At 25.2% G+C, this 27162-nt stretch overlaps 1 protein-coding gene across 3 annotated transcripts; it reads right to left on the minus strand.

Moving 5' to 3' along the window:
• Positions 1 to 503: 503 nt before the first annotated feature.
• LOC134832917 (band 3 anion transport protein) lies at positions 504 to 25643 on the minus strand. Of its 3 annotated transcripts, none has more exons than XM_063847136.1 (12): positions 25530 to 25643; positions 20126 to 20338; positions 9614 to 10141; positions 9398 to 9549; positions 8064 to 8187; positions 7500 to 7901; positions 7250 to 7396; positions 5231 to 5344; positions 4629 to 4844; positions 4398 to 4570; positions 1559 to 3428; positions 504 to 1012 (listed from the first exon to the last, which is right to left on the minus strand). In XM_063847136.1, exons 2-12 carry the CDS (start codon positions 20267 to 20269, stop codon positions 938 to 940), a joined length of 3945 nt encoding a protein of 1314 aa, XP_063703206.1. In that variant the 5' UTR covers positions 20270 to 20338; positions 25530 to 25643; the 3' UTR covers positions 504 to 937. The 3 variants fall into 3 exon arrangements, with proteins under 3 accessions (XP_063703206.1, XP_063703207.1, XP_063703208.1); XM_063847137.1 differs by lacking the exon at positions 5231 to 5344 and adding an exon at positions 6977 to 7048; XM_063847138.1 differs by lacking the exon at positions 5231 to 5344.
• Between the last annotated feature and the right edge of the window lie 1519 nt (positions 25644 to 27162).

Raw genomic sequence — 27162 nt, forward strand, 5'->3', positions numbered from 1 at the left:
AAAAAATATTTAATTAAAAATAATTTGTAAAATATTATTTTTAAAAATAAAAAAATATTTTTAACTTTTTATTTTATTGTTATTAAAAATCCTATGAAATTAATTTTTTAAACATTTAAAAAAAAATTTAAATCCATTAAAAATTTTTAAAATTCAGAAAAATTACAAAAATTTTATTTTGAAATTTTAAAGAAATTAAAATTATTTATTTTATTTTTTTTAATTCAATTAAAATTCAAAATTAACGAAAATTACATCAAATTCAATAAATTTTTAAAATAATAATTTTTCACAGAAAATTAATGAAAACATTTTTTTTTATTATATTCATTTATATTTTTAAATTTTATTCAATATTTATCTATAACAAATAGGAATCAGTTGTAAGGAAAAAATTACATTTTGTCATGTTTTTTTACGATTTTTTGATTATTTTCGAAGAATTTTAAAGTTTTTTGTTAGTTTTTCTAACACCATTCGTTACTATTTATTTTTTAAAGTTTTTTTTTTATTTCTAGATTATTTGCTGTTCTTTTAAAATATATATATTAGCACCTAAAATATTATTTTTAACAAAAAAATAATTTTATTTATAACAAAAATAGTTTTTTTTTATTTGAATTCAAAAAATATAAACATCTCCAGTTTTAAAGTTAATTTGTTAGTAAAGCCTCTATCCTACGAAGCGCTAAAGATCTATTAATAATACTCTTACTACATTTATTTTTTTAACATAGAAAATAAAATTTTTCAGATTTTCAACATTATACATCATCATCAATCATCGAAAAATACTAAATATTCATCTTTTTTAGGTACTCTGTGTGTTTTGTGTGAAATATTTAGAGGCAAAACAGTGGAAAAAGGTCATGGTCATTTTTGTTTTTTTTTTTAAATTCTTTGTTACTTGGATGTCTTATAAATTATTTTTTTTAGTTTAAGCTGGAATCGGGGCTTGCTCATAAAAGTCTGGTTCATCTTCCGAATCGTCTTTTGGTTGAGCGCCATCGAGCTGAAAAATAAAATTTTATTAAAATATTAATTTTTTAAATTAATTTTTATTGAACTTTAAAGTTTTTTATTTTTTTTTTAATTAATTTTAATTTTTAAATAATTTGTTTTATCCAAATTTTAATTATTAGATTATTTTTTTATTAAAATTTTAATATTTTTTTGAATTAAAATTTTAATTTTCAAAAATTAATTTATTAGAATTAGAATTAATTTAAAAAATAAAAATATTATTAAAAGTTAAATTAAAATCTTAATAAAAAAATATAATTTTTAAATTTTTTTTATTTATTTTAAAATTATTTTTTATTGAAATTTTAATTTTTTTAAATTATTTTTTTATTTTAATTTTATAAATTATGTAATTTGTATCAAAATTTTTATTTTTTAAATTAATTAAAAAAAAAATTTAATATTTTAAATCATTTTTTATAAAAATTTCAATTTTTAAATAATTTTTTTATCAAAATTTTAATTTTTAAATTATTTTTTAAAAATAATTTTAATTAAAATTTTAATTTTTTTAATGAAAAAAATGAAAACTTACAGCTCTGAGCTCCTGTTGCGTATAAAAACGATCCAATCGTTGTCTCAGCGGCACCATCATCAACAAGAAAAAGGGGAATGCCAGCGAAAATTGTGATGATTTAACGACCCACAACACCGTAAGCGAGATAACTTGCACCAGCGTAAACAAATGCATCTTCCACGTGGGCACCCGTCTCGCATAATTCGTCTGCGGATGATGTTTAACCGGCATCAGCACCAAACTGAGTCGATCAAAGAACTGCACTCCGCTCATCGAAGCGATTCCCATGTACAAAAAGACGCCAAAAAGCACCGACATCGGCACTTGTCTCAACACGGGCGCCATCAAAACGGACAATCCGATCATAAGTGACACGAGAATGCCCGACAAACGTTGTTCCTTAACTTCTTCAATGTGCGGCGATTCACCCGGAGCATGAGTTCGTGACATTATCGTTACCGCAGAAACGTGCGTTACGGATCTCACTGTTGCCGCACAATGCCATGGCATACCCAAAAAGCCACAAATCGTATTGAGGATGCACAAAAGGACGATATCCCAATGCAAACCGGATCCTTTTTTCAATCCGCGTTCCGGTTTATCGACAATTAACTCCGAAATATGCGTTTCCATGAAGATCAGGATGTAAACGAGGAGCGACGGGACAATTGCTGCAAACGGCAACCAAGTTGGCACAGGTCCGAAAGGTACGAGCCACGATCTTTCCGGGTTTGTGGGCGAAATTCCCTCCGGCACGACGAGTTTTTCCGTGTAAACTTGCGGCACAAGCAAATTCACGAGCACAAAAATCGTGATGCTGATCGGAACGCCAAAATCTCCGAGTGCGCGTCGCGCATTTCGACCAAAAAAGTGCGAATTTCGGAAAAGTTTCAAGTAATAAGCGACCGCGAAGGTGCCCAAAGTGAGAATTGTGCAAAAAAGTGCCGTATTTGGTTGATTAATGGGATGACCATTTTCATCGCGAGCATCGAGGAAGTTGTCTTCGACATGTGTCGTCGCATTTCCATTAGACGAGAGTTCCGGCAAGTAATTATATTCGCTCATGAGTGGGTGTCGCTTGTAAATCAAAATTAATTTCATCACAGTTTCGACGATGTAGATGAGTGTAATGAGCGCCGAGAAAATTTCCTGCGTGAATCGCGTGAAAAGTCGCACATAAACGCTGCCTTCGAAGGCGGAAACGACAATTGCGATGATGGTAAGCCAAATTCCAACATAAAGTCGCACCGGTAAAAAGTCAAAACTGTTTTCCTTGCAAAATTTTCGCAGTGCCTCGTCAAAAAGGAGTAAAGGACCTGTTGTTCCGATGATAACCAAGGGTTGCCCCGCCAACGAATGAAAGATCATCCCCACAAAAGACGTCGAAATGAGTGTTTCTGATATCCCGATTTGATTATCTGTCTTGTCCGATGCCAAACCGCCGAACGTGATTGCTGTCGAAAGTGCCGCGAAATACATGAAAATTGTTGCCGCCAAAGTTTCGGAGTTGAAACCGTCGACAACGTCACTTTTGTACATCGGAAGACGTCTTTTGATGTCGTTTATGAGGCCACCCCACGGTTTGTTTGTCTTTTCCAGCGGGTTTTTGAATGGTTTCTTGTCTTTTTCCTCCTTTTCCATTATGAGTTTCTTTTCTTCGTCGGATGTCATGCTAAGTTTGCTCTTTTGTTCGATCGCCTTTTTCTTTCGCGTTCGAATCATCTCACTTTTGGCACGTAACTCGTCGAAGGCAAGCAAGTTTTTCTTCTCCCATTTGCCGGGCGGCAACACGATAGACTCGTCGAGGAATTCGTTGATGGCGGAAAGGATTTCGCGACGATCCTCCGCTTTGTAGGCGATGTCGTGGAAATGAGCGTTTGACATAAGACTGAAAAATGGAGAAAAATTTCGTTAGAAAATAGATTTTTTAAAATTTTTAAAATGTGCCATGGGATAAAATTTTTTAAATTTGCATTGAGAAAAATTTTAAAATGTGCATTGGGATAAACATAAAAAAATTTATTTGGGACAAAAAATCCAAATATGCACTTAGAAAATATTATAAAATGTGCTCTGGGATGAAATTTCATCGAATAGAAACTTTCAAATTTGCATTGGGATGAAAACTGAAAATATTCACTGGGCAAAAAATTAAAAATTTGCATTAGGATGAACAGAAAAATGTTCTTTGGGATGAGAATTCACTGAAAAGAATCTTAACAGTGCGTTATGGAGCGAAAATTCATCATATAAAAACTTTTAAATGTGCATTGGGATTATAATTCAACGAATAGAAACTTTAAAATATGCATGGGGATGAAAATTAAAAATATGTACTGAGCCAAAATTCTTAAATTTGCATTGAGATCAACATTAAAAATATTCTTTGGGCTGAAATTTCATAAATTTTCATTTAAAAAAAAACTTTAAAATGTGCATTGGGATGAAAGTTTTTAAATTCTCATCAAGAAATTTGTTAAAATGTGCATTGGGATTAACAAAAATTTTGATTTGGGACAAAAACTCAAAATATGTATTCATAAAATTTCTTATATTGTGCCGTGGGATAAAATTTCATTGAAAAAAAATTTTCAAATTTGCTTCGGGATGAAATTTTAAAATATTGACTGAGCAAAAGTTTTAAAATTTGCATAAGAATGAAAAGAAAAATATGACTTGGGATAAAATTTCATCAAATAAAAACCTTCAAAATGTGCTTTGGGATGAAATTTCATGAGAAAAGCTTTAAAATGTGCTATGGGTAAAAATTTGAAATATATAAGCTTCAAAATGTGATAAAAAATCAAAAAAAAAAATCAATTAAAAATTCTATTTTTAGACAAAAATCTCAACTTACGTCGAAATAGAACGTCCTACTTCATGATAATCGATATCCATCATCTTCGGTCCGAGCAATATGAACAAAAATCTCACGGGAATTGGCACTTCTGTGATGCCCGGTAAGCTGATACCTGTCGCCAAACGTACAAAAGCGATCGTTGGTTGTTCCAAAAAGTCAACAGCGCCGACCTAAAATGAAAAATCCTCATCAAAAACGGATTTTTTAATTAAAATTGATCTTTCTTACCAACACAGTTGTCGCTTCAGCGCCCCGCGGAATTCTTTTCATGATGGAATCACCTTGCATCCGCTTCAAATCCTCCTGCGAAGACGTATAAGTTTCCTCTTTGATGTCAATTCGCGTGTCGTTATGCGAGCTACTGCGCCAGTTCAGCATGTCGCTTGCTTGGGAAATTTTACGATCGCCCATCACCGATACCTTACGACTCTCCGGACTGACATTCTGTGCAAAAAGATAAAAAATCGTAAGTAAAAGTCGAGAAAGACAGAGGAAAATCGTATAAATGCACGTGCAGCGCGGCAACTCTGCGTCATGGGAATTCTTGTCACAACGGAAAGTTGCCGAGATAAAAAGCTAAAAAAAAATGAAATTCTATGTGCTTTTAGTTGACTATTGATATATTTATATACAGGGTGCATTAAACAAAATTTCTCGTTATTCTTCGTTAAATGATGTGAAATTATATTTTTTGTTAGATTTTTAGTAAAAAAAATATTTTAAGAAGCGATTAATTTTTTTTTAGTTAAATTATCGAATAAGAAGCAACAAAAAAACATCGCTACGAAAAAAAAATTGGTTAGTTACAAAATATTTAAAAATTTGATTACAGTTACAGTTGAAGCTCGTTGACTTCTTGCAACAACTTCTATCGAAGGAGAAGTATCGTTACGCAGAAAAGAGCATTCCCGTTTCACACCATTAACCTCAACGATTTGCATTGACTGAGATTGAGATAAAAATACAAGGAGATTAAAATTATAAATAATTTTGTGGTTTATTTTTTTTTTTGTTTACAAAGTGAGCACGGAAACTTTTTAATTGTCGGGAAATTAGTCGCAGATGTGAATAATGAGGCCCAAATTTTTGTTTTTGGGAGAAAAGAGACCTTTTTTGGATAATGATTTATTGCAAAAAATATTTTTTAAGAAAAAAAAAATAATTTTTAATCCAAGACTAAATTTTGAAAAAAAAAATTATATAAAATTAATTAAATTTTATATAAATTAATTATTTTTCTAATTATTTATATTTTCAAAATATTTCAGAACTTTATTTTAAATAAAAAAAAAATTTAAAAAAAAAAAAAAATTAAAAAAAAAATTTAAATGAAAATTAATAATTTAAACTTTTTGAGTTGTTAAATTAATTTTTCATTTATTTTATTTTTTTTTAATGAAATTATTATTAATTTTTAAATTTTATCTAAAATAAAATTTGAATTAATTGAAAATAAAAATTTAATTAAAAAAAATTATTTAATTAAAAATAAATAAATTTAATTAGTTTCAAATTTGTATTTTTATTATTTTTAATTTTTTTTTAAGCATAAAATTTAAATATATTAATAAAAAAAACATTTTTATAAAAAAAATAATAATTATAATTTTCACTAAAATTATTATTTATTATTTAGTGAAAAAAAAAAACTTAAAAAAAGTAAAACTTTTTAAAAAATAAACATTTATAAAAAAAAAATAAAAAATAAAAATGAACTTAAATCGACAAAAAATAATTAAAAAATACCAATTTAGGCTCTTTGAAGTATAAAAAACTCACATTTACAAAATATAAAAATTTGGGCAATAATTCTGAATTTTTGTATTCTTTACTGGAGTTTATGATATTGTTTTCATATTCATTCTGTAATTAATTAATTAATTTTTTTTAAAAAAAATTTTACAATTTTTTTCTTGCAAATATTTAAAAACAAATAATGGACAAAAATCATTTAAAAAAAATAAAATAAAAATAATAAATTAATTTTTAATTTTAATTTTCATTGAACAATATTTTTCATTGAACGAAAATTTAAAAAAAAATTAAATTTTATTTAAACTTTAATTTTAATATTTTCTTATTCTAAAAATTTAAAAACAAAAATTAATTTTGTAAAATTATAATTAAAAAAATTAATTTTGTAAATATTTTGAAAATAAAAGATTGAATATTTGAAAAATTATTTTTTTAAATTATTAAAATTTTGACTAAATTTCCTTTCCTTTTAAAAAATGTCCTTGCTCACCATCTACAACTACTTACGACAATATTCTTCACAAAAATAACAAAAAAGTATTATTTACAACATTTTGTGGGTAGCAAGAGGGGGAACAAATGTCAAGTAGGTATTCACTAAACTTTCAACTAAAACTTGTGTGACATAACCAAAAATGTTCAATTAATTATCATAATAATTAACGAGACGAAGCATTTGGCATTTTGATACATCTAGAATGTAATGAAAATCTCTGTGGTTGACATTAAAATGCGTCTAATGGCGACAGATTGTAATATTAGCAAAAATGAGACTTTGTTTGTTTTTGTTTTTGTTCCAAAAAAAGAGAAAAATTCTTTACCAAGGCATTTTGGGAGAAGAAAACCAAAGATTCCTTCTTGACACTGTTTTGCGTATTTTGACAATTAAGGGTCTAAGAGAAATAAAAATAAAAAATAAATTCCCTGTCCCCGTTTTTTTTTGCTCCATCGCTAAAGCACATTAAATAATTTACATGGCAAAAAAGAAGAAAAAAAAAGAAGACCTTGTTCCAACATTAATAATAATAATAACGTTATGTAATATTTATCCGAGAGAATCGACCAATTAGAATTAAAATAAATGGCAAACGTACCGTTAAGCTGCTGTAACTGCTGTATTTCTTCTTGAGACCAAAGTTAAATGTGCCATGCGAGTGCTCATTAACGTGTCTGTGTCGCAGCAGCAAGGCACGCAGCAACGTCGGCTTATCGTCCTCCGTAATTAACTCATCAATCACCATCTGTACGTTCCGTGTTCGAGTCATAGCGAGCAAAAACGAGATTTGAATGTAAATAAAAAATTAATTTTGATAGATTTTTAGCAATTTTCCGCAATTTTCGTACCTGTTCGACGACTCTGTAAGCAATTCCCGGCAAATCCTTCTCATCCAAGTCCAGCAAAACGACGCCCGTTTCCAAACATTTCCTCAAATTCAGCAGCGAATGAAACGATAACGACGCCACATGCGGTCTACCCCATCGATCAGCTCCTTCTTCGACATCTTCCTCATATTTGATCCAACGAGCAGTTTCTTTCCACTCCCGTTCTTCCCCAATGCCAATCAGCTCGTCAAGTTGCACAAAAATCTCGTGCGGACTGTGATCCAAGTGCTTTTTATATCCGCACGGCGACAAAACAGCTCCTTCATGTTGGATGGCGGGCGCTGCAACATGAGAAGTTCGAGCCCGTCGCATGCCTCGCGGGTCATCCGATCGATGCGACGTTAATTCATCAATGTCGGCTTCCTAAGAAACGGGAAAAAATAAAAAAAAAACAAAGGAAATGGATTAATTAGGACACGTCGTCTTTTTTCCCTTGTTTTTTGACGAGTTGTAAGCGGAGAATAACAATAAGTGAGCGCGCGCGAAGAGAAAAATGAGAAAAAAATGAAGATTGAAATTTAATACCTCTAATTCGGCATCTTCGGGTTGTATGGAGACCTTACGGTGCGTGATGTCAATGGAAGGTGAGCGTTGTCCCTTTTCGCTGCCTTCTTGTAACGAATATTTTCTACTTTTGTGCGTGTGTCGGCTGTTATTTTCAATAATAGAAAAAAATGTGATGGTTAAAATTTTTTTGTGAAATTTTTGTTTGAGCGCATTTTCATGAGTTTGATAAATTTTTATTAATTTAAAAAACATTTTTTTTAAATAGATTTTAAGGTATTATTATTTTTATAATTTTTTTAAATATTTAAAAAAAAATAATATTTTTTTTTATTTTTCTTAATTTTTTTTTTTAATTTAAAATTAATTTTGATTTTTCAAAAAAAAAAAAAATAAATAAATAAATAAAAATAAAAATAAATAAATAAAATAAAATAATACTTAAAAAATTGAAAAATTCCAAAATATTTAAAAAAAATTTTTTTTTCATGATTTCCCTCATATTTTCTTATTCATTTGCAAAATTAAATTACATGACATTTAAAAACCTCTGATACAATTAAAAATTAAATTAAATCAAATTCAATTTCAAAAAATCAAATTCAAAAAAGTTTTGAATTTAAAAAAAAATTAATAATTATTAATTCATTGAATAATTTTTTAATAATTATATTCTAAAATTTTTAAACTTTTTTTTAATTTTTCCCTTATTTTTTTATAGATTTTAACAAATTTTCTCTATTTAAATTTTTCATATAAAAGTAAAAGATATTTTTTAATTTTTTTTTGTCATTAAAATTAACAAATTTTCTCAATTTCTCGTTATTTTGTTATATTTGTTAATTTTTTTATATAAAAACTCAAAAATAAAATTTAATTAAGAAATGATTTTAAAATTTTGAAGGATTAGGTATCAAAAAATTATTTAAAAAATTTTTTAAGAAATCATTAATTTTTTTATATCTTGAAAGCATGAATTTGTAAATTTTACGATTTATTTTAAAATTTTTCTTTAAATTTAATTTAAAACTTAAAGTTAAAGTCATATATCAAAAAAAAAAAAAATTAATTAAACTTTTCTTAATTTTTTAATTAAGTTTAATTTATATTTTTTAAATTTTCTCATGAAAATGCGCTCAAAAAACTGAAATCAAATAAAAATTAAAATTTTACTACGGATTTATAATTTTTTTTTCTTAATCTTTTTCTAGAATTTTTTTTAAAAAATGAGGAACAGACAGACAACATTTCGAGTCAAACTCGTAAATCGAAATGCGCTTCAAAAAAAAAAAATTCCTCGAATAATAAGAAAAAAAAAAACAATCTAATATCGATTTGTTGACACAGGTACTTACGCCTTCCTGCGTTGCCTATCGCGTTCGCTGTTGATATAGAGTTCGTCGTCGTCTTGGTCATCACTTCCGAGCGGGAAACTCCCAATGACGAACTTCTTATCGTTCGGTCGTTTGTTGTCGAATTGTACCTTTTTCGAAGTATCCAGCAGTTCCTTGAAGCAAGAAAGAAAAAAATCGAATTAGGAAAATGATGCAAAATTTATCACCATTTCTTACCATTTGCTCGCCGTACGCAGCACGTTCCGATATTTGTGGCTCCCCATTGTCAACGCCGCCTTGTGCTAGATTCACTGCCGTGGTTGCGTCGTCAGTTAGTGTGCCACTTTTGTACGACGACGACGTGTTGGAAAGCGGACTTGTTGGCGCTGTCGACAACGGAGTTTCATCGCCGGGCGTCGAATTTTGGTCGTCGTCGTCGCGTTGCTCGCTGCCCGTGGGTCCCGATCCACGTTCCGCTGCCGCATGCTTGTCACTTTTGTCCGATTGCTTCATTGCGAGCCGTTTCGTGGGCGTTGCGTGTGTGTGATGCGGATGATGATATTGCGTTTTGCGGTGTGAATCATAGTCGGATTCGCTGATTTTCTTGAAATGCGGCGTCGTGATGTCCTCAAACTGCTTCTTGGCTAACGACGCGGACGAGTGACTGCTCGTGATTTGCGCCAGATCGAATTTGTCGTCTTTGAACACCTTTTCCATCTCCAAATCCAGCTGGCTGTTGCTGTGCGATCCGCCATGGCCCCCCGACTTTGCATGAAACGACAAAGAAAAAGATGCTCCGTTAATTGCGTTACGCTACTTTTTCCTGTTTACTTATTAGCTACAGGCGGCAATAATAATCCTCCCTCAGTTTTATATTGAAAGCAAATATTTATAGAACCTATTCTATCTTTATCTCGCCGCTTTTTCTCACACAAAATTCCCGGAACGGAAAATTCCAAGACTGTTATTGTAAAATATGTGCAGAAATAATTGCGAGAATGTTTTTAATGAAAATAACAACTCCTTAACGCGTCACAAATCCTTTGAAAAAATAAAAATGTGGCTTCGTGGAAACGTCTCGATTGCTTCTCTTTAATACTTTGAACCAACAAAAATCTTGAAAAAAATTTTTTTTTTATTTTTCGACGGAAATAATTAGTTAAATTTAGTCAAAACCGCGAAATTTCACTTTAATCCGAAATTTATTCAAGAACAAAAAAAAATTAAATTACCATCTTTAGTTAACAAGACACTCCAAAAAAACTCTTGAACGTAGCTTTCAATCAAAAATCACGCATTTTTCATTTTTTTTTGTTGAGTTTCAAAGAAATTATTAAAAAATACCAGGCGTTTCCATTCAAAAAAAATTTTTCCTCTTTGCATCAATTTTCTCGGTTTCTCACGTAAATTCAAGCGGAACATTGTCGACTTTTCGCCTGAAGCTAATTTATCAATTAAGATGTCATCTCGGTACAATTGCAGTTGTTTTACATGGGAAACTAGTTTTGTGTTTGAATAAATTTTGCGGAAAGTTTTCTGCATTTGATTGGTTGAGAAAATATATATTTTGAGGAGGAAAAAGAAGTTGTGTTATTTCTATTGGATTTTCCATCGGAAACAAATTGGATTGAGATTTGTGTGTTCGACACTCGACGAAAATGGAATATTCGAAAAAATTATATTTGGAGTTCACGAAAAATATTTTATGGAAAAAATTGTAGAAAGTTGTCGTTAGAAGATTTTTTTAAAAAAAATTATTTTTATTTTGAATTTCGTGAAATTAGATTTTTTGACCCAATGCACATTTTGAATTTTTATTCCAATTAAAAATTTTAAATTTTTGCCCAATGCGTATTTTGAAATTTTTTACCCAATACGTATTTTGAATTTTTCACCTAATGCACATTCAAATTTTTTACCCAATGGAATTTTAAAAATTTCATCCCAATATACAATTTGAAAAATGGTCCCAATACACATTTATAAATTTTATCCCAATAAACATTCAAAAAATTTAACCCAAAGCACATTTTGAAATTTTTCTTGATGCACATTTTAAATTCTTGTCCCATATAACATTCTAAAATTTCTCTTGACAAGTGTTTAAATTTATTTTGACCTAATACACATTTTTATTTTTTAAGCCCATTGAACATTTTTTCTTTAGACCCAATGCAAACTTTAAAATTTCTGCCAAGGTCATATTACGAATTTTTACAAAATTTAAATACAATCCCAGTTAATATTTTTAAAATTTTTTAACCCAATGCACATTTTAAAATTTCACCCCAATACACATTTAGGACATAATTTCCCATAAAAATCAAATTTTTTCTTTAAAATGTGAAAAATCATAGAAAAATTTTAAAATGTATGTTTAAAAACTCCTTTGAAGTGTAAATAAATGATTTTTTAAAGGAAACATAAAAGCCTGATAAAAGACAAAAATAGCATTGGTTGATGTCATTTCCTCGAAGATATACCAAAACCGAACTCCGAGCAAAAATTGTACTTATCTATAATTCAAAAATGAGATTTTCACACATTTTCCATTTTTTCTTCTTCTTCGCATTTTATTTATTATTGACGATATCTATTTTATTCTAATCTACTTCTGTTTGATCAATACTTTTCAACTTTTTTTCCTCTTTCGATATTTACGAGTAAATAAAAATATATTTTATTGTAAAAAAAAAGATAAAGATAGAAGAATCACGAAATAACAACAAAATAGGCAGAAAAAAAAGTTATTAAAAATTGTTTGTTGATAAAAATTGGATAAAAATGAGACTTAATTGAATAGAGTATGGAAATAATTTCGTTCCGTGAAATTTTTCATTTTATTAAAAAACAATGTGTGTGCTGAAAATTAATGAAATTCCTGTTGACTGAAACACAGGCATATTTAAATGTAGGTAAAGTTCAATCAGGCTTTTTGTTTTTCATCCAGGGGCGAAATTATTTAAAGTTTATTTATTGTTCAAAGGATTGATGGGAAAGTTTTGTGTGTCAAATATTGATTTGGTTTCAAGTTTTGAATATTAGTTGTTTTGACAGATTTGACAATGAAGAAAATTTGAGATTTTGAAAAGAAATTTTGATAATTTAAAAAAAAATAAAAAAAAATTTAAAACAAAATAAAAATTAAAAAAATTAATTATTATAATTTAATTTAAAAAAATAATTTATAATTAATTAATTAATTAATTTAATTCATTTAAAAAAATTAAATTAAAAAAAATTATTATTCAAAAAATTAAAAATTTAATTAAATTAAATTTTTAAAATTTCAAAATATATTAAAATAAAATATAAATTTATTATTAAAATTTAAAAATAAAATATGTAACGGCAAGGTTGCAAAATTTTTTAAGTCAAAAATAATTAAATTTATTTATTTATTAAAATAAATTAAAATTCAAAAATTTTATGTTAAACTATTTTGAGTCAAAAAAAAAAAATAAAAAATAAAAAAAATAAATAATAAAAAAAATAAATATTTAAAAAATTAATATTTTTTAAATAAAATAAAATTTAATTTAATTAAATTAAATTTAAAATTAAATAAATAAAATAAATAAATTAATAATTAATATTAAATAAAAATAATTTAATTTATATTTTTTAATTTTATTCAATTTAATTTTTTCTTTAAATAAATAATTAAAAATTCATGAAATTTTATTTAAATTAATAATTTTTTTATTTAAAATTTTTTTTTCCAAATTTTTATATGTAAAAAAGCAAAAAAAATTAATTCCGAAATTTTTTATTGAATTTAAGCTAGATTCAAAAGATTTTTTTCTATAAAAAAATTAAATTTAAGTTAAAAACCTTGTCAGCCCTGATAAAAATCATGAAAAATCATTTTACACAGAAATCTCTCAACTTCAATTGAAAAACAAAACAATCAACTTTCAAAGCAACCGAGTTCACTCAATTTTCTTCATATTATTATCTTCTCTCGCAAACGTAGGAAGACTTTTAATGTTGACTTATATTGTTCATAAAACATCTTTTTTTTTCATTTCATGGCGCAAATAAAAATAACTTCGGAAATGCCAGCAAAGACGTAGGAAACAAAACAGCAGCGATACGAAGTTCGAAATTATTTTTCATTTATTTCATTTCATTCCAACTTTCAATTAGGGAGGAATAAAAAAAAAAGAAAAAAAAAATATTTTTTACACACGAAAATGTGGGACCGCTACAAATTTATTATTCTGTCTGTATAAAACTCGACTCCATGCGGTGCGTTGCTTGGCATGCCACACACAAACCAAAACACATTAACCCCGCTTTTGAAAACTGCATGAGCGGAAACGACCTTGACATTGATACGAAATGAACTTTTTACGTTTTTTATGTGTTTTCACGTGCACGAAATTGTTTCGACGAGTCGTTCGTACAATTAAATAATCGATAAAATGATTTTTTTTTCAGTACGGGCGGGAAATTACGGGGAGACAGACAAGAAGTTTCCCGTAGTAAATAGTTTTCGGCTATTTTTGGCACAACGTTCTGCAGACGAAATGCAGGGAGGATGATGACGAAAATGCGTTGCTTCGGACGACGACGACGAAAATTGTCCTTGAACTCGGTTGCCTATCAAAATAAGGGAGCAAAAATTAATTTTGACCGAATTCGGGGCTGGGAAGGCACAACTTTGCTGTTTGTTTAATCAGAACTTATTGTTTTAGTTGGAATTGTGTTAAAAGTTGTTCTCTGCTTTCGTGAACCGTAAAATCGTGTCTGAGCGTATTTTCGCAAAAAAAAAAAATGGCAATAAAAAAATAGATAAAAAAAATATTTATCAGGAAATGCGAGAAAGAGAGAAGTTTTCCATCATAAAAGGGGATAAAAATAAATAAATTTATCACTTTCTCGTCAAATCCTTCTGTGAACGCGGCTTTGTTTAATGTTTCCTTTTTAATGCGTTTCATGGGAAACGATTCAGAAACGTTGTTTTTCTTCCGTTGTCGAAGTTTAGTAGACTGAAAAACAATTTTTTTTTCTATTTGGTTGTAGGTCAACAGTTAATAGGTTTTAATTAAAAAAGTAAATTTTTCAACTTACACGAACCTATTTTGACGTTTTTTTATTTGAAAAAAAAAAGAAAAATAAGGAAGAAGTAAAAAATTTGTAATTTTTCAAGAAAAGTTCTTTAAAAATTAATTTTTAAAGTGACTTCAAATTATCTCATGGAAATTTTTAATTTTTTGATTAATTTTTTTTTAATTTTAATTTAAATTTTTTTAATTATTTTTTTTTATTTTTAATTTTTTGAAATTTTTAATTTAAAATTTTATTTTTTTTTTAATGTAACAATTTATAATTTAACAAAAATTAATAAAAAAAAAGAAAATTATTAAAAAAAATTTTTTTTCGTAAAAAAATTGAAAATTAATGTTAATTGACATTATTTTTTATTTTTATTTCAAAAAAATAATATTTTAATATTTAAATTAATATTTTATTTATTTTCATTTTATTAATTACTTATTTATTAATTTTAATTTTTTAGTTAAAATTTTTTTTATTCATTATTTATTAAAAATCGATTAAAAATATCGAAAATGTTTGAAATTTTACTCAAAATCTTACAAACATTTTAATATAATGTAAAAATTATTAAATTTGAAAAAAAAACTATAAATTATTTTTTTTTAATCAATTATTTCTGTTTAAATATAAATTTTAATTAAAAATTTAAAATTTTAAGAAGATTTACTAAAAATCAATCATTAAATGATCAAAAAGAAAAATATTTTCATGTTCGTAATAAGCTTTAAAGCTCATGTTAGTTCCGTTCGAGTAATCGTATCAACTTTTCAACTCCATTGAAGCAAAATTCTTTGATAAAATCGTTTTAATTGTCTTGGGAGAACTCTTTTCAAATGGAAAAGTGAAAAATTCGATTAAAAATTTTATATTGAATTATGTCTTAATTTTTGAACTGTATGTCACTCAACCTTCAAATTGAAAAATCTTTCATAAACCTTCATGGAAAAAATCATAAAGTAGAATTTCAGTAAATATGTTTTGTTTAAATTTATAAATATTGAGTTTTAAAAAGAAAAAAAAGAAAAGAGGATTTTATTTAGTTAAAAAGAATATTTTTGTTCAAGTTCAAGGATTTGTCACAACATTTCGAATACCAAACTTAATTTTGATAAATATGTAGGTAGATACTTGAAATTGTCTGAGTACCTTTTAAAAGATACTTTTTGTGACATTTTATTTTTTGTAACAAAAATCCTTGTAAATAAATTGAATTAAATAATTTTTAAAAATATTTGAATTAAATTATTTGATAAAGAGAATAAAATATTAATTTAGTTAATTAATTAAATTAATTTCTTTTAAATTAATTTAATTTTATTAATTAAAAAAATTAATTAATTTTATTAATATTTAATTAAAAAATTTAAAATTTTAATTTTTTAAATTTAAAAAATTAATTAATAAATTTTTTAATTAAAAATTATTTTAAATTGCTTTTTAAAAATTTAATTTTATTTTAAAATTAAATTAATTCATTTTCTAAATTTGAGCAAATTATTTGAATTTATTTTTTTAATTAATTATTTAAATAAAAAATTTAAATTAATTATTTTAAGTAATTAAAAATTAAATAATTTATTTAATTATTTTTTAAAATTTAAATTCTTAAGTTTTTCGTAAAAAAATTTTTTTTATCAATTTTTCGCATAAGAAAATTACAATCATAAACAAAAATCGTATCTCCAATGTGTTCTTAAAGAATCATAAAATAAATATGAAAATATGAAAAAAAAATGGTCACACCCACCTACTTTTGCATAAATAAATAAATAACTCAATTAAATTCTGTAGGTACACTGTCGCTGCATCAGTCTATAAATTATTTAAAATATTTCTATATTGTGGGTATCGATTGCTTTTTTTTTCTCTCTCTGTTTATTTATTTATTTATCATTTATTTATTTATTTTTATTTTTTTTTAGTTTAAAATCTCTTTAATTTTTTTTCACACAATTCTTTTATTTTTCACGTTCTTGTGTCAAATTCTTGAGGAAAAAAAATCACTTTTTTTGTTTTCACTTAAATCTAATTAATGTTGACGTCGTAATGTGTAAGAATAATCGTTTTTGTCGTAATTCTACACGACATTTAATCTTAATGCATGGCAGGCAGGCACGACAACCTGCCAGCGCAGCGAAACGAGACGCGACGACGTTGTTTGGAGGAGATGATGCTGTTGTTTGGACCGCGGCAGGTACGAAAAGTAACATGAAGATGATTAAAATGCTTTCATTTTTATGATTATTTGTTGTCTCTGGCTCGTCGTCGACTTCGTCGTCGTCGTAGATTTAAAAAGTAAAATGAACACTTGGTTTTTTTCTCTTCTTCATATAGGATAGTTGTGCGGCACACTATGATAATATCATGATAATAGTATTACATTATAATATTTACTGATTAAATTACGACACTTTTCATTTTTTTCTTTATTTTTTTGTTAAATCTCCTCTTGGTGTAAAGAAATTGTTCGAACAACGAAGCGCACGTGTCGTTTTTTGCGGTTTTTTCCTATTTCAAGTCCTTTTCGAGCGAAATCCTGCAACCGACTAAACATAAAAATCCGTATTTTGCGATTTTCTACTGCTAGGTGAGAATTTTCTCTCTTTTCCGACTCCCCCCATACACGTCTGTACCCATGCTGTAGAGACGTGTATGCGGAAAAACGGAAAAGCAGCTACCCTCTCACTGAAGCTATTTACAGTCATTGTTGTTGGTGTTGTGTAACATATTCGTCTAATATCCGAGCCACGTACAGAAGGGAGCGAAATGCATCACATGTTGCAGCAACACGTAGTTTTTGTATTTTTTGCGCTTCCATAGCACAAAGGGGTGTCAGAGTTCTCTCGACGTAAATATTGACGTCATTGTTTTGATAGAGACAGCGTGTTTCGGACAAGTTTCGGAAAATGTGCGCGATGATTTTGGCAGTTGGATCACTCGTTCATCTGCTGACAGATTTTATTTGTGTTTAGTGCAGTTTATTCGTGATGAAAAGTAATTAAATATTGATGGATTTGGGATTTTTATTACGGAGAGAATTTTTATTAATTTTGCGTTCATTAGAGAAAATTAGATTTTTGTTTTTCTCAAGGGAAAAATATTATTTTTAATTATTTTTTAACAAATTAATTTTTTTCTTGAATTTTTCAAAAAAAAAAAAAAAAAAAAATATTTAAAAAAGTAATTTTTTAAAAATCTTAAAAAATTTTTAAATTTAAAATAATTAGGTAAAAATTTATAAAATTGATTATAAAAAAATATTAATAATGTATTATAAAAATAAATAAAAAAAAAAAAATTTAATTTAAAATTTTTAAATCACTTAAAAAAATTTTTTCATAATTTTTTTACACAAATTTATTTGTTTTTGACTGCAATTGAAGTTAAAAAAAATTAATAATTTATAAATAAAAAATTCAATAAAATTAAAATAATAATTTTTTAAAAAAATATAAATAATTAAATTAAATTTATTCTAATTATTAATTTTTTTTAAATTTTTAAATATTTTTTTTTATTATTTTTAATTAAATTTAACAAACAAATAAATAATTATTTTTAAGTCTTTAAATTAAATTTAATAAATTGATAATTTTAATTTTAACTTTTTAAATTTATAAAAATTATTAATTCTTTTCTCGAATATTTTTTTTTAAATTTTATTATTTTTTTTAATAATTTATTTAAAAATTTGTTAATTTAAAAAAATATATTAAAAAGAATTTTCTCAATTTTAAAGAAAATTACAAAATTTGTCTTTTTTTTTAAAACAAAAATTTAAATATTTCCCCGAAAATTCACTTAAAAATTAATTCGAACTTGAAACCTCAACCTTGAGGAATTCTCACATATCTCGTCGACTCGAATCTCGCCGCAGAACCGAGCAATTTTACGCCAAATCATGTTCAATTAAACTTCGTCAACAATTAATTAATTTTTAATTTCTTTTAAAGCGAAATCATGTGACAACTCTTTATTCCATCGTGTCACATTTTAAATTAGTTTGCCGATCTCCGCAGTTATTAACTGCCCCGAGTTTTCATCATCATCATCTTCACGAGAAAAATTTGTTTAGATCAGAAATTTGTGGGTGAGACGATAAAGCAATTAATTTTATGGGCGAAAAAAAATATATTTTTGTGTGCTTTTTCGTTGATTAATGTAATTGTGTAAGTAAAGCTGCGTGATGAATTATTTTGTTTGTTTGGCAGGAGAGCGGTATGAACTAGTCAAATTCACGTTAACTGCTTTTAATTGTCTGATTGACATTGAAAAGTATTTTTTTTGTGTTCTAAGACAAATATTTATCGCGTTATTTGTTCGGAAAAAATATCGTTTTATTTTTAAATGTCATTAAGCCGTTTATAACTGCATTTCATTGTCATTCAAAGACGGAACAATCGATATATTTTTTTTATTTTTTGTTTTTTTTTACGTTTTACTTTCAGTTTATGAATAGTTTGCGAGAAACTGACCAAGAAAACAATAAAGAACAACAAAAAATTGCTAAATTAATGATGGTTATGAGTTCCAGTAGTGTCAACATGAATAAACAATGAACATCTTGAACAACTAGTTGAAGGTTGAAGGGCGCGCACACGAACACAAAGTGTTATTAGAATCGACAAGCTTGTTGATTTTGTGGAAATTTCATGTTACGAACTTACTTTTTGAAGATTCGAAGAATATATTAAAGAATTTTCGAAAATTTAAAAAATTTATTGAACCATTTTCGAATATTTGAAGAATATATTGAACTATTTTCGAAAATATGAAGAATATATTAAACAATTTTCGAAAATATGAAGAATATATTGAACCATTTTCGAAAATTTGAAGAATATATTGAACCATTTTCGAAAATTTGAAGAATATATTGAACCATTTTCGAAAATTTGAAGAATATATTGAACCATTTTCGAAAATATGAAGAATATATTGAACCATTTTCGAAAATATGAAGAATATATTGAACCATTTTCGAAAATATGAAGAATATATTGAACCATTTTCGAAAATATGAAGAATATATTGAACAATTTTCGAAAATTTGAAGAATATATTGAAGTTTTTTTCGAAAATGCTCGAATTTTCTTCTTCGAAACACAAAATCCTCGCAATTTCAGTATTCAACACCGTTCAAACAATCATTAGGCGTGTAATAAATGCTAAAAAATCGATATCTAACTAATGCGAGGACGTACAAAGTCATATAACAAAATAAAACAACGCGATCCTTGAATTCTTGCCGCTCACACCGCTCAAACATTTTTCTTACGTAAAAAAAAAGTTGTGCATATAAAATTACATCAAGTGCACTGTACCTACTGCAATTCCAATGATTTATCTATTTGATACAGATACGGTCAGATAGTCACGTGAGCTGCTCGTAGTAAATCATGTGCTTCGTCGGTATCAAGGTTGATCACTCACTCTCTCTGATAAAATATTTTTTTTACGTTTTGTTGTAATTAATCACTTTTTTTTTGCGTTTTATCAATAAATTTGCCGATACTAATTGCTCTGGAATAATCGCACACCCAGTTTTGTCAAAAAAATTTCTTATCGCCAGAGAAACTTGAATCATACTTTTTATTATTTTTTTTGACTTGCCCGACAGTCTGAGCGAAAAATTGATAAGCGGGTTTTAACACGTCGAAAAAAATTCTAATCTAAAATACTTACCGTGCCAGCGAACTCGACATACGCGAGTTTCCTTGCTTCGCTGTCTTTTCTCGCGATCGGCGTAATTTTTGGGACTGTCGTGATTTTTTTGATTCCCTTCAGAAGAGGCGTTTCAGCTTGACTTTTATCGTTTTTATCATCCATTTTTAATTTTTTAATTTTTTTTTTTTAATTTTCTTTAATTAATTATTTTTTTTAATTTGCTTCACTGAACTAAAAAAAAATCTTTTGTGTCAAAGAAAATTATTTTTTATCGCTTGAAGGGCACTTTACGATCCACTTTTACAACTTTTAATTTTTTTTTATTTTTTTTTTCTATGAATAAATCTCTTCTTTGATACTCGCGTGCTTTCAACATGAATGACAAATAAGAACTGATAAATATTTATAGTAGAGTTGTTCCAGTCCGAAATCATAAAATGTAGATTTTTTTATTACTTCGCGTCGTGTGCATAGAGAGAACGATTCCGGTTCGGGTCGCAATTAAATTTTGAGCTTCTCTCGGACATAAGTAAATATTAATTGATTTATTGTTCCTCGAGTCTCTTTTGTGATGACAATACAGTGTGACGCATTTTTATTTACATTGTTGAGCAAACGATGATAATTCTCTGATTCACTGAATGAAATGGGAAATGTCGGTTTGGTGTTAGGAGTGCAGAAAACTGTGAGATAATCAATTTTACTTTTTTGACGTTGTCATGTGATCTTGAGAGATAAAGCACGCAGAAGTCTCTCGAATATCGGGAAAAAATAATCGATTTGTTTATTCTTTTATTGCAACTTTGATATGGCGCGTCATAAAAAATATTTTTTTTCATCATTAGAGACCATAAATGGTTTTTTGAAATTTAAATCGATTAGAAATGATAAAGAGTAACAGATGAAAAAAATTAAAAAATTATTTTTTTTAATAAAAAAAGTTAAAAATGTAATTGAAAAAGTTCATGAAAAACTTTGAAAATATTTTTTTAATGAATTTTGTTTGAGATATTTATCAAAGAAAATGTTCGACAGTTAGCGGAAATGTTATTTTCCGTTGAATTTCGCACTGTCCTTTCCTTCCTTCACGCAAGATTTATTGTTTTTTGCCGTTAAATGACGTGTCGTGATTATGATCTTTTTAGGTTAAAAATATTTCCTGAGTTTTGTTTGATTTATTTAATATAGATTTTCTTGAAATTTCCCATTTTTTTTAATTTTATATATTTTTTTTTAATTATTTTTAGATATTAATTAATTTAATTATTTTAATTTATTTTTTTATTTAAATTAATATTTTTATTTTGTATTTTTTTCCATTATAAATTTAATTATTTTTTGATAATTTTTCGAAATTTTTTTTAAAATTTTTTTTTTATTATTTTAGTAAAAAAATAATTATTTAATATAAAAAATATCAAAAATAAAAAAAATATTTAAATAATTAATTACTTGTAAAAATATTTATTTTAATTTTTAATTTTAATTTTAAAAAATTAAAATTTTTTAATGAAAAAAATAATTTTAATTTATTTTATTATTTAATTTTAATTAAAATAATTTTATTTGATTTAATTATTAATTTATTTTTAAATCATTTTAATATTTATTTAAATAATTTTAAAAAAATAAATAAGAAATTAAATTATCGAAAAAAAAAAACAAATTTAATTAATTATTCTAAAAAATTCACGGTTTTGAAATTTCCATAAAACAGTAATAGAAATGAAAAAAAATTTATCGTGATTCAAAAAAGAAAATTTTTGCTTTGGCGAAATTTTTTTTTATTTTTAAAAATTTTATTATTTTATTTTCGCAAAATTAAAATCAACTTATTATTATAATTTAATTATACATAAATTTTTTGGAACAAAAAACATTTAAGAAAAATATTTATTTAAATGCGTTTTTAAAAAATTTTAAATTAAAAAATTTTTAAATTAGTCGAAAAAAAAACAAAAATTTTCGGATTTATTTTCATTGTATTTATTAAATAAAATTTCGGTATTTTTTAGAATGGAATGCACCATTTATAAAAAATTCTAAGTTTGAATAAAATTCTTTAAAAAAATAATAGATTTAAATTTTAAATAAGTTTTTTCTGAGATTTTTTGGAATTATTGATTTTAATGAAATATTACATAAAAAATTTTAAAAAATTTTCTAATCATAACTTTAAATCACGTGCCGCTACCAACAAATTAATGGAACGCCCTCGCATGAACTCTACCAACGTTCGTTCTGAAAACATGTGTAAATAACAATCGCATTGAATTACACATCAAACACTTTTATTACAATCCAAACATTATATTTTATCGATTGTAAACGCATTTGATGATAAACAAAATTATTTGCGTCGGTTCCACACGAAAAATTTTCGATGTTTTTGTCGATTTAGTATTTGTATCAAAAAAATTACTGGTTTCAACTACAACTAATAAATAATAAAACTAACTAAAAATTAATTTTAATAAAAAAAAATGTAAACAAAAAACATAAACAAAATACTTTCATTGAGAACTTGGAGCAAAGTGTCGTCATTCGATCAAGTGCTTCGCGCGCGCAAGATAAAAATCAATTAAATTTAAATTAGGCCTCGGGCGTTCGACACTCGTTGTTCATTTCGGAGAATGACAAATAAATTAATGAAAATAAATTGATAAGAATCTCAATCATATTGATCAAAATCATTTTGTTTGTTGATTCTTCTGTTGGCGGAGCAAAAACATGTGATCAAAAATGATTGTTTTGTGAAGCAATAGTAGGTAAGCACGGTATCGTAATTTATTTGCAAGCGTTTGATGTAACCTATTGTAAGAAATTCATTTTTTGCCTCTTATTTGAATTTTTATTTTTTTTTAATGTTAAATAATTTTTAAGTAAAATTTGTAGAAATATTCTCTAAATTATAAATATTTCTCAAAATACATTTATATTTTTTTTTAAATTAAAAAAAAAAAATAATTAAATAAAAATTCAACTTTTTTTTAAATAATTATTTTATTAAAAATATTTGTAAAAAATCATTTTTAATTTTATTGAAAATTATTAATTAAAAGAAAAAAAAATTAAAATAAAATTTTTAATTAAAATTAAATAAAATTTAATTAATTTAAAAATTAATTAAAAAAATTAAAATAAAAAAATATATAATTAAAATTGATTTAATTAATTTGATTTAAATCGAATTTAAATTAATTTATTAAAAAAAAATATTAAATTTATTATTTCGACAAAAATTTCAAAATTTATCTAATAAAAAATATTTTACGATAAAATATCAATTCAATGAAATTTAATAATAAAAATAAATCCATCAATCTTTTTCTATCAAAATTGTTCCATGAACTTATCCAGCGATAAAAAATTAATAAAAAATATAATTTGATATTTTGAAAAACAATTATTAAAAAAAATATTTTTATTTATGAAGGATTTTTACTAAAAAAAAATTTAAATTTAAAAAAAAATTTTTAAATTTTATTTTACTTAATTTTTTTTAAATCAAAATCTGTACAAAATTATTAAAAATTTAATTTTATTTTTAATTATTTTTTTTTTATTTTTAAAAATATTCTTAAAAATTTTGCATGTAAAAAAATTCAATGCGAAACTTAAATTCTTCACAATAAATAAAAATTGAATGCAACAAGTTATAAAGCTATCTTGAAAAAAATAAATTTCCAACTAATCGATGATTTACAACTTATATTAAATCAAAATCACTTTTATATCATTAACAATAAAATATCACAATCACGTCAAAAATTTCCATTTAAATTCTTTATCAACTCAACAATTTTATTTATTTAATAATAAATAAATAAAAAATAATTTTATTAAATTCTTCATCATTTTAATGATAACTTAATTCTAATTTTCATTCCGATTCACCGGCTTGTTTTGACGAATTTTGAAGCGTTGCCTCATTTTTTTCGCATTAATGATTTATTTATTGTTTCATTCTTTACTGTTCTTCTTCTTTTCTTTCTTCGTTCAACTTTAAAACCGGTAACACAAGTTTTTTTTTCACTCTTCACTTTGTCCTAACAAGGTTTATTATTACACAATATTGCTATCCAGAATTTTGTTTACATAATTTTGATGTTCTTTGTTCCTCCTTCGGTTTTTTTTTTGTGTGTTGGTAACTTCTTTATGTCAAGGTCAAACTTTTATATTAAATGTCTTGAACCCATTATTATTTCTTCTTACTTAATATTTATTGCTTTTTATCACTTTTTTCCATTATTTTTCTATTTTTTTTATTTATTTATTAATTTTTTTTTCTTATGAAATTTTTTTTCATGAGCTATCGAATTTTTTTCCCAATAATTTCAATACAAAAAAATGCCGATTCACGATTTTTTTCGTTTAAAACACATTTTTGCTAGAATATAACAAAAATATTGTTTAATAACCGGTTGTTTACTCGTTTTCTTTTTAGTTTTCAGCTCGTGGTGACTCAAAGTCAACAATCAACCAGCTGAGTAATTTTCCGCTCTTCAGAACATCTGATATTAATTTATTCAAATTTTAGCTAAGAATTAATTTTGAGAGGCAGGAGAAGTCAATCAACTCTTTTTTTTTTGTTGGTCGGTAATGATGTCGGTAATTTGTTTATAAATATCATGTGCGACGATTAAAAGTCATTATCTATCACGTTTTCACGTGTATCCGTTATTATTGTCGAAAATCGCGACCACGCATTTTATAATTTATTTTTAGTCATTCTTTGATAAAAAAAAATTAAAAGTTGTAAAGTGACACAAAAAAAAAATTGTAAAAAAATTTTTTTTTTCATTCATGTTCTTACATTAATTTAATTTTTTTTTTTTTTTTTTTAATTTTTAAAAATAATTTTTTTTTTATTTTTTTTTATTTATTTAAAAAATATTTTTTTTTAATCATTTATTTATTTAATTTTTTTTTAGTTTTTTATTTTTTTTAATTATTTTTAATTTTAATTAATTAATTAATTTAATTAATAATTTATTTAATTTTTATTTAATTTTTTTAATTATTTATTTTTTTATAATTATTAATTTTCTTTTATTTTTTTAATTTAATTTTTTTAATTAAATTTTATTTAAATTATTTTTAAATAATTTTTTTTTCAAATAAAATAAAAATAAAATGTAGGTTGATTCACACTTTGAGTGTTCTATTTTTTTTACTTATGATAACTACACATTAGAGTGCGCGCGACAACATGAATAACAAAAATAAATAAAAAAAGACGATTCGTTCATGTCCAAGTTCAAAGTTGTACTAAATACTTTCAGAATATTAACCGACATGCATCGCGTTCGAACAAAACACAGAAAAAAAAAGTTATCGATACACGCCGACCAACCGACACACAAACGCTCGCTCGATACGACGATAATGAAAATACGATCAACGAACACGATTTACTTACCCTCAGCTTCGTACGGCGACGGGCACATGTTTATCGCGGTTGTTTCATCAACACTCATAAATAGTTCGGTAGAATGATAAATAGAATTCTTTCTTCGTCGAAACTTAAAAAAAGCATAAATAAACGACAATGACGACGACGACAACGCAGCGAAGTAGACATAATGATGCCTTTACGTTCATATTTTTTTTTGTTTTTCGAGTCTCGTGTATTTATTTATTTACGTTGAGCGGCGATAGTAACGTGTTTTGGTTCGGGTCATTATTTTATCGACTTATTAAATAAGAGAATCGAAATGAACTTAAAATGAACTCGGAAATGAACTCGGGAATGAACAAGTCCAGCGCACATTTAGAAATTTGTGCCGCCTGTGTCTCGGGGCTGTCACAAATTTGCAATTGTGAAATGGGCTGTGTGCAATCATTTTTGTTGCGTATCGAGCGGAGAGAGGAATTCAGCCTAATATTAGACAATTTGCATGACGTTTTCAATCTATTTCGAGTTGAAGTGAATTGAATTTTCATGTGAAGGTGTTTCATGCAGAGAAAATTGTTTTTAGAGAATTTTTTTGTTCGTGAGCGCTTTTTAATTTTCTTTTAATTTTTTTTTCAAATAAAAAATATTAAAATAAAAAAAAAAATAAATTAAATAAAAAAAATTAATTAAAAAAAAATAAAATAAATTAAATAAAATAAAATAAACAATTTTCATGCCCATCGGAATTTTTTGATTTTTTACGAATAAAAAATAATAAATTCGAAAGAAAAAATTTTTTAAAACGAATTAAAATTTAAATATTTTAACATTAAATAAAAGCATCTTAATTTTTTGATTTTTTTACGAATTATTTAAATATTTTGTTAAAGCTCTTACATTTTTATTTTTTCTTATTATTTATTTTTTTTTCAATTAAAATTAATTAATTTAATTAAATTAAATTTAATTTTATTTATTTTCTTTTAAGTTTAATTTAATTTTTTTAAGTAAATTTTTATTTTTTTAAATTATAATTTTCTACAAATTTTCAAATTTTTTCATATCCTAATTAATTATTAATTTTTTTGACATAATTTTATAAATAATTAAAAAAAAATAAATTTTTTTAAAATTTTAATAAAATATTTAAATAAAATAATAAAATATAAATATTACAATTAAAATATTAATATTAATATAAATTAAAAATATTTATAAAATTAATTTTTTTTCATTTAAAATTTTTAATCTTGCAATGATAAATTTTCTTAAATTTAAGTATAGAATTTAAAATTTTTTTTTTATACTTTATTTTTTAAAAATTTATTTAATTTTTTAATTAATATTTTAATTTTATTTCAATAATTAATTTAAATTTCTTGAGAATGTGAACGAAAAAAATTTTAAGTCAATTTTTTAGTTTTTTTTAAATAATTTTTTTTTTATTTTTTTTTTTTATTAAAATACTTGCAAGTTTTTAATATTTTTCTTTTAAATCAATTTAAATTTTTAATTATTTTTTTTTATTTTTTATGATTTTTAGAAATTTTTAACAATTTTTCAATAAATTTTTTCATTATTTTTAGATTTTCATCCCAAAACCACTTCATCCCCGAACCGCAAATCCCTGCTTCAATCAACTTGAACTAAATATTTA

The sequence above is a fragment of the Culicoides brevitarsis genome, chromosome 2 (genome assembly GCF_036172545.1).
Source record: "Culicoides brevitarsis isolate CSIRO-B50_1 chromosome 2, AGI_CSIRO_Cbre_v1, whole genome shotgun sequence".
NCBI classification, from domain to species: Eukaryota; Metazoa; Arthropoda; class Insecta; order Diptera; family Ceratopogonidae; genus Culicoides; species Culicoides brevitarsis.